The sequence below is a fragment of the Chiloscyllium punctatum genome, chromosome 15 (genome assembly GCF_047496795.1).
Source record: "Chiloscyllium punctatum isolate Juve2018m chromosome 15, sChiPun1.3, whole genome shotgun sequence".
Taxonomy (NCBI): domain Eukaryota; kingdom Metazoa; phylum Chordata; class Chondrichthyes; order Orectolobiformes; family Hemiscylliidae; genus Chiloscyllium; species Chiloscyllium punctatum.
The window spans coordinates 82,074,350-82,086,601 of record NC_092753.1 but is presented as its reverse complement, the minus strand read 5'-3'; the positions used below and the strand labels follow the sequence as shown (position 1 = coordinate 82,086,601).

The 12,252-nt window shown below is 40.7% G+C and overlaps 1 protein-coding gene across 2 annotated transcripts in view; it reads right to left on the bottom strand.

Annotated features, from left to right (window-relative positions):
• LOC140486459 (bromodomain and WD repeat-containing protein 1-like) overlaps positions 1 to 12,252 on the bottom strand; it is a 212,412-nt gene that overhangs the window by 16,026 nt on the left and 184,134 nt on the right. For both annotated transcript variants that reach the window (XM_072585656.1, XM_072585657.1), the window contains 5 exons: positions 6,608 to 6,686; positions 6,422 to 6,475; positions 5,151 to 5,294; positions 771 to 923; positions 119 to 288 (listed from right to left, as the gene is read on the bottom strand). In XM_072585656.1, coding sequence (XP_072441757.1) covers positions 119 to 288; positions 771 to 923; positions 5,151 to 5,294; positions 6,422 to 6,475; positions 6,608 to 6,686 — 600 coding nt within the window. The remainder of the gene's footprint in view (positions 1 to 118; positions 289 to 770; positions 924 to 5,150; positions 5,295 to 6,421; positions 6,476 to 6,607; positions 6,687 to 12,252) is intronic.

The window sequence follows — 12,252 nt, the reverse complement described above, 5'->3', positions numbered from 1 at the left end:
CTATCCACAGTATGAACATACTAAGTACACTACGAAGGTCAACTTAATGACACGCACTGGCTTAAAAACAAAGTGTACAAGTCATTTAAAGCAAATAATGCCCTGCAAGGTAACATACCTGGAAGCTCTGCTACTTGATCTGGAGGCTTCAGAGCTACGGAGGCATTTCTTATATCTTTGTTTGTGCTGACTCCTTTTATTGTATTTTAGCGCAGTTTTATAATCAGAGACAATTGTTCGAATTTGGTCCTCAAAAAATGCAGACAGCCTCAGAGTCATGCTGTATATCTAATTTTTTTTTAAGAAAAAACATAGCTGTTCAGAATATAGTACTGCAATTCATTGCACAGCAACATTCTCATGGAATCATTTTAAGTCCCCACATAATCCATTTGAAATTAACAGCAAGAGTTTTTCTATATCATTTTCTCACTTTCTTGATTGTGATAAGCCCCATCTTCAAATTCTTTTCTAGATAGGTGATTTGGGAGAATAAGCAAGATGGTGACAAGACAAGGAGCAGGCAAGAGAAAGGAATGGAGGGGGCAAAGAACAGGAGGGATGAAGAGGGCCAATGTGGGAGGGACAGAGTGTGAAAGACAGGAGGTAGAGATGAAATGGGGATAGGAGTGAGGGAGAATAAGGGGACAAGGAGATTACTGATTTTTATTTCCATTGACTTCAAAATGCATACACAAGTTAACACATTTCCAAAAAAGTATGAAATGTTCATATGATTTAATACTTCAAGAGTGATCTATTCAGATTACCTTAGACTTCTTGTTTGGAGAATAAGCTTTAGCATTGCTGAAAATTAATCGCACATCTTTGCAAAGTTCAATGGGACTTTCATAATTGTCTATTTCTAATGCATGTTTTATTGTTGCCAGGTCCATTGGAGTGTGTATAATATCCCTGTAATCCTACAAATGATCACAGATCAAAAATAAGCATTTAAAATCATGTATAAAATCCCTCTTTACTTAGAGGCACCCTTCTCCACAAAGGAGGGTCCCAGTAGCATTTCTAATTTCAAATCTATGACATGTGCATAACCAAACTGAAGTATTTTGTTACCATTTTTTCTTTCAAATACAACACAAATTTGCAAAGTTGCAGTTTTGCATAGATATCGAAACCTTGCATTATACGTCAGTTCATCTATAATCGTACTCTCAGGATTTGGAGCAGCACTGGTTAGTACTCACAGCAACAGGGACCTGGGTTCGATTCAGCTTTGGGTGATTGACTGTGTGGAGTTTGTATATTCACTCAGTGTCTGCATCAATTTCCTTCAGTTTCCCCCTTTAGGTCATTGATGTGCAGATTAGGTGGATTGGACATGCTAAATTACCCTTCACTGTGCAGGTTAGGAGGTTGGTCATTGTAAGACCTGTACATGAAGTTACAGGGATGAGTGAGTTGGTGCAGACTCGATGGGCCAAATGATCTCTTTCTGCACTCCAGAGATCCTAAGATTACCTTGCATGGTAGAGATTCTTTGTTCAATAAAAACTGTCGAAGGGGTCACCAGTCTATTTACCTGTGCTATATTCTGGACGTTCAAAGCAATGTAAAAGTTGAATCAAAAAACAAAGGTTGGAATTCTGCATAAAGTCAGAAAAATCTCATTCCTGTCTTTACAAAATTACTGACTTTGGAACCTGTAAGACTCCATAATTTTTCAAACTTTTTAAATAACCCATGGAAACACCAATGAAGACTTTCATGATAAATTCAATCATTTAAAAATTAAAAATTATCTTTAGAAAATTGTGTTTCAGATATCAACCTGGTGGCAAACTGATATAAAATGGCATTACTAAAAAATTTGCTCCGTATAATAAATTTTAATATTGTTAATTTAATATGGTCTATAATTTCATTGAGCATTCAAGAGGAGTTTATGTTGATCCCCATGCAGCTTGACTGGAGAATTCTGGAAAGGCCTTTTCCCCCACCTTCCCACTAAGCTTCCTGTTCTCCTATTTGGCCCTGTTCTGCTTCCCTCTCCAAGATCCCAATCTGATGTCAGAGCTCTTGGCTTGTGAAAATGCAAAACTAAATGGTGCCGATATATTTGTTTTAAATGACTGTCAAAGATACTCCTTCCTCATAATGGTGTCATTAATCTAAAGAGCCCTCATTCTCAGTGAGGGTTCAGAAGAGAGTAGTGGTGGCCGGAACATTTAAATAAGACATGGATTATAACATTCCAACTTGGCATTTCTGGAATATTGGGACTTTCACTTTTACAACTCCAGAGTGTTAACATCGGATGAAGATCTTAAACAGGAACACGGGTTCAAGACAGGCCAGTTAAGGATTAGGAAGTTCAGTGAGCTGGTGGAGGGCAGAGGCTGTGAAACACAGTATCAGTGTCCGAAACAGGGAGAGGCTAGGGAAGGGCAAAGACCTCAAGTCAGAAGATCAGTGTGAAAGGACACATGTCAGAAAGTCAGGGAGGGAAGGATTTGTAGTGACCAGGAAAATCATGAAGTATGAAGTTTAGGAGGCAGTGAGGAGGTACTGTAAATAGTTACATTATTCATTGATTAAAATTTATTTTAAAAGTATTTCCAATGTCTGAATTTAGCAAAGCTCAGTGTTTCAATATGCATGTATTCAAATAAAGTCCTACAGAATGCACCTTCAGAATTTGCATTAGTTTTAACGAGAAAACATGACTTGCTTAAATTTGATTCATTTCAGCAAAAAACAAACCACCCGCACCGTAGAGTAAATTCACCGAATTGCCTGTCAATCAGGTTATTAAGAGTTGACAGGCAAGCAAAGACAAATATTTTCCCTTATCACAAATCTCAGTGTATCACCAGAGGCACTACCAATCAGAGGCCAGCAGTTTCTGGGAGTTAAAGTCCATCAGTTGCGGTCTACTATTAATGGAGGGTGGTCCTTCAGTGGCCAGTAGCCAAGTGTTTTTCCTCCTCCTTGCAGGGCTGGGGACAAGGGCAGTCAGAGGCAAGGGCAGGTAGGAGGCTTAAAGAGGCAACCTCCTTATCTATTATCCTTTCAAAACTGATTTTCATAATGACTTTTAACATTTCATTAACTTTATGATCAAAACAAAAGCGTGTCAAAAGAATCTGTCAGGGAGGGAATATGACCTACCTTTTCTGCTTCAACTGTTAAAGGAATTGCTTTTCTTTCCAAAAGAAAACCTGGACTTGCTTTTAGTTCAGTAAACTTTTTCTAGTTTTTCATGTTTTTTTTAAAATTACTCTTACCTATTTTGGAAACAATGTCAAAATTCTAGTGACTGTCATCTCTAGCGGAAAGAATGAGGAGAAATAAACCTCAAACAAAAAAGAAGTTTAACCAACTTTTTGTTTTTAAACAAAATTTTACCAAAATCGACAAGTCTATCAGTTAATACTTGTTTCAGAAGAGTCCAAGAATTCATTTGAAAATAAAATGGAATATTCTACAGAATGTGTGTAATTGTTTTTTGTTTGAAGTTGTCTCATACCAGAATATTTGCATTAAATTAACAGGTTAAAAGAAAGCAGTTGGGCCTCCTCACAAAAAAGCCAGGGTTGGAGGATTTGAGCAATAGGGAAAGGCTGAACAGGCTGGGGCTGTTTTCCCTGGAGTGTCGGGGAGTCCAGAACTAGAGGGCATAGGTTTAGGGTGAGAGGGGAAAGAGATAAAAAGGGACCTACGGGCAACTTTTTCACGCAGAGGGTGTACGTGTATGGAATGAGCTGCCAGAGGAAGTGGTGGAGGCTGGTACAATTGCAACATTTAAGAGGCATTTGGATGGGTAAATGAATAGGAAGGGTTTGGAGGGATATGGGCCGGGTGCGGGCGGGTGGGACTAGATTGGGTTGGGATATCTGGTCGGCATGGATGGGTTGGGCCAAAGGGTCTGTTTCCGTGCCGTACATCTCTATGACTATATAACCAAAACACCAACAACACTGCAAAGTTCAAGAATTTCACTTCAGCTTTCCCGGTTCTCAAACATACACTTTTTGGTTTCATGTTAAACACTCAAGCACCTGTGATTTTTTCTTTACGTAAACCATGCCTCAAAAGAATTATCCTTAATACGTTTACTATGTTTATTGAAAGAAATGGTAATATTTTACTTAATTTTTTCATCATTTATATAAATGATATGAATGTGAACATAGGAGGTATAGTTAGTAAGTTTGCAGATGACACCAAAATGGAAGGCATAGTGGACAGCGAAGGAGGTGAAAACGAAATCTTGATCAGATGGACAAATGGGCTGAGGAGTGGCAGATGGAGTTTAATTTAGATAAATATGAGGTGCTGCATTTTGGAAAGGAAAAATCAAAGCAGGACTTACACACTTAATGGTAAGGTCCTAAGGAGTGTTGCTGAACCAAAAGACCTTGGAATGCCAGTTTACATTTCCTTGAAAGTTGAGTCAAGGTAGATAGGATAGTGAAGGCGGCATTTAGTATGCTTTCCTTTATCGGTCAGAGCACTGAGTAAAGGAGTTGGGAAGTCATGTTGCAACTGTACAGGACAAGGGTTAGACCACTTTTGGAACAGTGCGTGCAATTCTGGTCTTCTTCCTATCAGAAGGATGTTGTGAAACTTAAAAGGGTTCAGAAAAGATTTACAAGGATGTTGCCAGGTTTGGAGGATTTGTTCTATAGGGACAGGCTGAATAGACTGGGTCTGTTTTCCCTGGAGCGTCGGAGGCTGAGGGGTGACCTCAGAGGTTTATAAAATCATGAGGAGTATGGCTAGGGTAAATAGACAAGATTTTCTGGAGGTAGGTTTGCTCGCTGAGCTGGAAGGTTGTTTTTATGAAGGGTGGGGGAGTCCAGAACTAGAGGGCATAGGTTCAAGGCGAGGGTGAAAAGATATAAAAGGGATGTAAGGGACAACTTTTTCCCGCAGAAAGTGGTGAGAGTATGGAATGAGCTGCGAGTATGGAAGTGGTGGAGGCTGGTACAATTACAGGATTTAAAAGGCATCTGTATGGGTATCTGAATAGGAAGGATTTAGAGGGATATAGGCCAAGTGCTGGCAAATTGAACTAGATTAGGTTAGGATATCTGGTTGATGTGGACGAGTTGGACCAAAGGGTTTGTTTCCGTGCTGTACATCTGCGATTCTATTTCCCTAGAAAATAGTCCAAATTAACTTACTGGGTATTCAGCAAGGTCCACTGGCTGCCTAAAAGGTTCAGAGTCTTCACACTGAAACAAGATCTCCAACAGTTCCCTGCATTGAGTTTTCCAAGTGGTAACATCATAGCTCAGATTCCGGCCAAATATGCGGCCAACACGGCTCTTCATGTGGAAATAAAATAGAAAAACAGAACTTCAAAGTATATAGCGACTTCAAGGATGGAAATATATACTATAAATAAATTTCAGACTTGACATTAGATTTTTTTTTAGATTACTTAATGTGGAAACAGGCCCTTCGGCCCAACAAGTCCACACCGACCCGCCGAAGCGCGACTCACCCAGACCCATTCCCCTACATTTACCCCTTCACCTAACACTACGGGCAAATTAGCATGGCCAATTCACCTAACCTGCACATTTTTTGGATTGTGGGAGGAAACCGGAGCACCCGGAGGAAACCCATGCAGACACGGGGAGAATGTGAAAACTCCACACAGACAGTTGGGGAAAAAATTCATGAATGGATGCTCATAAAGCCTTTATGAACAAGAACATTAAACAATTGGATGGAAAATTAGTCTCATCTTAAACATTAGATTAGATCATTTACAGTGTGGAAACAGGCACTTCAGTCCAACAAGTCCACACAGAATCTCCGAAGAGCAACCCACCCATACCCATTCCCCTACATTTACCCTTTCACCTAAACACTGCAGCAATTTAGCATGGCCAATTTACCTAACTTGCACATTTTTGGACTGTGGGAGGAAACCGGAGCACCCGAAGGAAACCCATGCACACATGGGGGGAATGTGCAAACTCCACACAGACAGTTGCCCAAGGCGGGAATTGAACCCGGGTCTCTGGTGCTGTGAGGCAGCAGTGCTAACCACTGTGCCACCGTGCCGTCCCGTTCCCAAGCTTAAATACTTTATGCTTGGGAAAAAATGTTCTTGAATTATAAACAAAGTAGAGAACTGCTAAAATTTTGATTTTTTTTCCCCAGTTGCCATTTCTATTTTACCTGGTTTATTCACCATTAACTTTCACTGCTTATGCAATGCCAGAGTGATAACTGTAACCTTCATCGTCAAGTTGTGTTACCACAGAACAGTGCAGTGCCAGAGCATTGGCACAACGAAAAGTAACAAATTTTGTGTACTATTGGCAAAATACTCAAGTGGAACTTCGAACTGGACCCACAGTGGAAGTCAAGTGCGGTAAAACCTACAGCATGACTAATAATTATATAGTGCGTTAGGTAGGAGAATATTTATGCTACTCACTCTTCTAGCAGTAGATGTCCCTGCAACAGCAGCATTCACTGTCTCGTCATTTTCCTAAAAGTAGGTAATACTTAGGTTTACATATTATTTATTCATCAAAAGGCTTTACAATGTGCAGCACTGTGTTAACAAATCAATCAAGCTAACTATATAATTTACATGGAGCGTTTTGATTTGTTTCTGTACCTCATCCTCGCCTTGAGAATCCAATGAACAGTTCTCCATTGTACTCCAAATTTCAAAAATATCAATGCAGTCTTTACTCCTGGAATTAAACACAATGCATTTAACACACTGTCGTCTAAATTTCATTTTAAAAGCAACACATTAAAATCTTGAAATCATCAGCAACCATTCATTCTGCTGAATGTATTAAGGCTGTGAAGCAAAAATGCAGTGTTCATTAGCCAGGTTTTCTGATGGCCACTTGTTATTTCAGCATAGATGGGAATTACACATGGGGATCCTTGGGAACTTCCATTGTAGCAGATTCTGAAGGCATTACCAGGGAAATTGTAGGTTCTGCTGGCCAATTTCTAAAGCCTGGAATCATCCGATACTCTCTATTTAAATCTTTTCATAATTACTGACAATCCCTTTAGCTGAAGCTCTAGAATTCCCTTCCTAGAGTTCTTTATCTGCCTTTAATACATTCCTTAGAACCTATATCTTCGTTTTTGGTCACCTGTCCTAATATCTCTAGGATATTTTGTTTTGATATGACACATGAAACATCTAGGGATAATTTACAACATGAAACATTCCATACAAATGCATGTTGCTACTCTTGCTACTCAAATGTGACCTGCTAATCCAGGTCTTACCTGTCCGTTTGGATAACTTGGGTGAATATGAAAAACCCCAAGCTCATATTTAAAAAGTGCAGAGCACTCACCTAATATCCTGATGCAACAGAAAATACTTTTCACATGTCAAACACAGTTGCCTGCATGACAATCACTTGCAAGACATAAAGCACATTGAAACTTCAATATATCACAGTGTGGGGGGTTGCGGTCAGGCAAATACAAGATACAAACATTAAAATAGTCAACAGTATGCCTTTGTTTATTAAACGAAGATTAGCAATGTTTTCTGGTGTTTAAAACAAATTTTGAAGAACAAGTGTCAGCCAAATCATGTTCTGCTCCTGGAATGTGCCAAACCCCAGGCTAATTAGCCCAGTAAATAGCTGGTGCAAGATTGGAAAGACTTAAAACAGCACAAGAATGCAACAGAGAGTTTGAAACAACACGAGTGAGGAGGCTTAAAGTGTAAAAGCATGCTGAAGATTGCAGAAACAGCACAAATGTGGAGAGGTTTAATACTGCACAAGAGATCAGAGCGTATATAAATGATTCGACTGTGAATGTAGGAAGTATGGTTAAGTAAGTCTGCAGATGACACTAAAATTAGAGGCGTAGTGGACAGAGAAGGTTACCTCAGAGTACAATGAGATCTTGATTAGATGGGCCAATGGACTGATGGAGTTTAATTCAGCTAAATGTCAAGTGCTGCATTTTGAAAAGGCAAATCAGGGTAGGACTTTACACTTAATGGTAATGTCCTAGGGAGTGTTGCTGAACAAGAGACCTTGGACTGCAGGTTCATAGTTCATTGAAAGTGAAGTCTCAGGAAGATAGGATACTGAGGGTGGTATTTGGTATGCTTGCCCTTATTGGTCAGTGCATTGAATATAGGCATTGGGTCATCATGTTGCATTGTAGGGCATTGGTGAGGCCACTGCGTCCAATTCTGCATGAAATTCTGGTCTCCCTACAATAGAAAGGATGCTGTGAAACTGGAAAGGGTTTGGAAAAGATTTACAAGGATGTTCAAGGGTTGAAGGGCTTGAGTGATCAGGAGAGACTGAATAAGCTGGGGCTGTTTTCCCTGGAGCACCAGAGGCTGAGGGGTGACCTCAGAGGATTATAAAATCATGAGGGGCATGGTCTTTCTCCAGGGTAGGGGAGTCTAAAACTAGAGGCCATAGGTTTAAAGTGAGAAGGAAAAGATTTAAAAGAGACCTAAGGGGCAACTTTTTCACACAAAGGGTGGTGTGTGTATGGAGTGAGCTGCCAGAGAAAGTGAAGGTTGGTACAATAACAACATTTAAAAGGCTGGGTATATGAATAGGAAGTATTTAGAGGGATATGGGCCAAATGCTGGCAAATGAAACTAGATTAGGTTAGGATATCTGGTTGGCATGGATGAATTGGACCAAAGGATCTGTACCTGTGCTGTGTACCTCGAAGTCTCTGATTCTACAGGAATGACAGAATTCAGTCTCAGCACATGAGTGGGGGTGGTAGAGTTCAGACTGAGCTATATTACAGGGTTGGCAGAGAGTTCAGACTCAGGGAAAGTCGGGGGACAGCTGAGAGGTCAGAGGATGGGGCAAAGATTTTCAGGTTTGAGAGACAGAGAAAATCATAAGTGGGAGACAGCCTAGAGAAGACCAAATGTTGAAAAGCTGCATGACAGGAGTGAGGTTTGAAAATATATAAGAGTAACATCACAGGGAAAATAAACTCAAGTGGACTGTGAGCCAGCATGGGATGAGTGGTGACATTGGTAAGTAAGAGCAAGTGTATATTTCTAAAGTCCAGCATTTCAAGTAAAACGTGGTGCTACTTGGGTTACAAGTGTTTAAAGTATAAGTAACAGGGTAAGGTTCTAAGCACATATTTTAATCTCCTTCAAGCCAGAGGAAGCAAGCAAAGTAATTTGAGTGTAGGCCATGGCAAAGCATCTCCTGTGTAATGCGCAATGTCAGAGACACTACCGGTATACAGAGTAATTAAGTGTGCTCAAGCTACAGGAAACCCACATTTTGGATCTGAAGCAACAGCTTCATTGTGATGTAACTGCAAGGAATGTGATCTACCTGGACAGTGTGCAGAGTGACGTGGTCACACCAAAGTTAAAGGGGCAGAAAGGGAACAAGTGACTGCAAAACAGTAGAGATACCAGAGAGGTAGTGCAGGTGTTCCCAGGCTGCATCTCTCTTCAAGATTGTGTGTTTGGGGTACTGCTGAGAGAGATCATTTCTCAGAGGAACGCAGTGATAGCCAAGTCTGAAGCATCAGGACTTAGGGCAGTGCTGTTTTCTTCTTTTTCTTTCACTGCTTTAGTCTCCCTGCTGAGGTTACCGTCCCCATGCCACTCAGGTTAATCCCTCCCTCCAGGGAGAGTGAACACCCCTGTGAAAATTTGTGTCCTGGTCCTGCTGAAGTCCAACCTATCCAGCTTGTATTCGTGCCATCTTCCCAAAATTGGTTCCACTGCCTCAAGAATCAAAACCCCTCCCAATTATATCTTCTCTGTTCAGCATCAATTAGGTTGATTCTCCTGTTCTTCACCTTACAAGCACGAGGAGTAAACTGAGTTTAGTATCCATTAAGTTGTGATTTTTAAGTTTATTTCCTAACTTCCAAGATTCTGCTTGTAGGACCACATCTTTATTTTTAAATCTACATCATTAGAACTGACATGGACCAAGACCTCTGGTTGTCCCTCCTATTTCAGAATATCCTGCAACTGCCCAATGACCTGGCACCAATGTCACATCCATGACCACAAAAACATCTAAAAGCCGCAGGTAAGAATTCACTACCTAAAGAAAAATTAAGCAAATCAATGCTCCTTACAGTCTGAAACAAAAGACATGATATGGGGAAATTGGGCACTTATTATCTACGTCCAGGCGGTGCCACTGACCATAAACTAACGGCCCTCAATGATCCTTGACACCTCCCTGACCCCGCATGATCAGTTGTACTCTTCAAATGGCCACTCACCTGTTTTCTCCTAACATGGCATGAGACGAATTATGTCCAGTACCCACCCAACCTTCCTGCCAGTCTTGGCCCAAGTTATGGGAAATCCTATCCTGCACTTTAACAAAGGGAGGGATGGAGTAATTTGGAGGTGGAAGAGCAGTTCATGTTGATGCACAAACAAGAGAGGAAGTAGAATGTCTTCAGCAAGTAGGAAGCACAGAAGTCAGGGAGGTATCGTAATTTGGATGAATAAGGTGGATGACAGCCCTTGAGTGGACAAGTTGCATGCAATGGTTAGAATTGTAGTCTGAGCTTCGATGAGAATTTAAGCAGTGTCAAAAGTTGTGATGAGGTGGATTGTCAGACCTTCCTTCTGCACTATGCATTCCATTTTTTACCGATACAGTACACTGACCCGGGCCACTATCTGGGTCCAGAATGGTGAAGTCTGCTGTGGTCACAGGTAAAACACAGCGCCTTTATCCATCACCACCTCCAGTTTCCTGCAGGATAAGTAGGAAGCCAAGTTGTCTCTCTGGGCCATGTCACCTCTGTTCATGATGCAGCACCACACACTTCGAAGATGACGTGCAATGTCTGAAGGGGTGTGCGGCTGGGTTTTAAGTAATGCCACCAGCAGTATGAATGAGGAAGATCCTGGGAGCAGTTAGCATTTCCACCTCTCCTGTGATTCAATTCTATGAGGAAGGTGCCACATGGCCCAGATGCATAATTAATGAAGTGAAGAATAAAAGATTGCATGAAAAAAGTAACTCAGTCATGACAACTTGGCATGAATCTCACTAAAGTACTAAACCACCTTGGGAAAATTCAGCCCACCCATCGTCGAATAATTTCAGAGAGCACATGATTCAGTCTGCAAATGTAATAAAGCTATTGGAATGGAATAGAATCTGAACTAACATGTCTCAGCAGCAACAGCTTTTGCTCTCTCCCCTTCTCCAAAATACCTCAAACTTTTTAAGAGTTGAAAATCCATTTGAGGACCTCATTTGTACAAGTGGATAGTTCCTAAAGGAGCATTCAAAATCTATGCAACCGCCTCAAGAAAATAAAATTCCACAAGCTGTAACTGATCCAGGAAGAATGCCAACAGCCATGTCAGGTGACTTTCACTGCAGACTAACATTTGGGCTATCTGTAAATAACTTTTTTCTTTGAGTTTGGTAGTTACTTGGGAACAGTACATTTAAAAACACCTTAGTTCAATATTTTATGTGAGAGACAGAGATTTTTCAACAGAAGCAAGCCTGTAAAACAATAGCAAACCTGCAAAATAAATTAAAATAGAAGACTTCAAAGAACCCAAGGTAGTCCTTAACAATTAGTTGATTGCCAAACTCTCAATCTCCAGTCACCAGGATCTATAATGAATTCAATGTTTGCTTGGCCCTGAAGTATGTTATATTAAGCATCTATCAAGATATCTTGACCTCTCAAATGGAAACATAACTGATTTGGCAAAAATGATCAAGAGATACTAAGTGTACGTGGGAAGCCTTTGACAATTGGAAGCTTCACCGCAACTCAATAGAATAGCAGTAGTATGGGTGCTTAAAAACAATACAGAATAAAATCAGTGACAAAGAACAATGGTGGGTAGAAAGACTACAGGAGATGCCCCAACTTAGACAGACTGACAACATGCACGATTTCCTCAGCACTGTTGAGATTATCTGGAGACTCAAGTATTGAAGGGCGCAAAATGCTGAGGGGAGCACAAACCACACAGGGTGAGGTTGCCAGCAGTCATGAACAGGGCATTTTGGAAAATACTTCAGCTAAGATTTGGCCTTTTATTTGAATGCTCTCAACTCCATTCTTCACTACCCAATCATGATCTTCAGCACAGTTGAAACCATTGGTCAAAGCTGAGAAACAAGGTGCTGGATCAGGTAGAATCCCTGCTGAATTTCTAAACATGAAGTATGACTGTACAACACTACATTCCTCATCTGGGAGGAGAGGGAGTGTTGAGAGATCACAGGGTGACCACATTCAGGAAGGGAACTAAGTCCAATTATGATA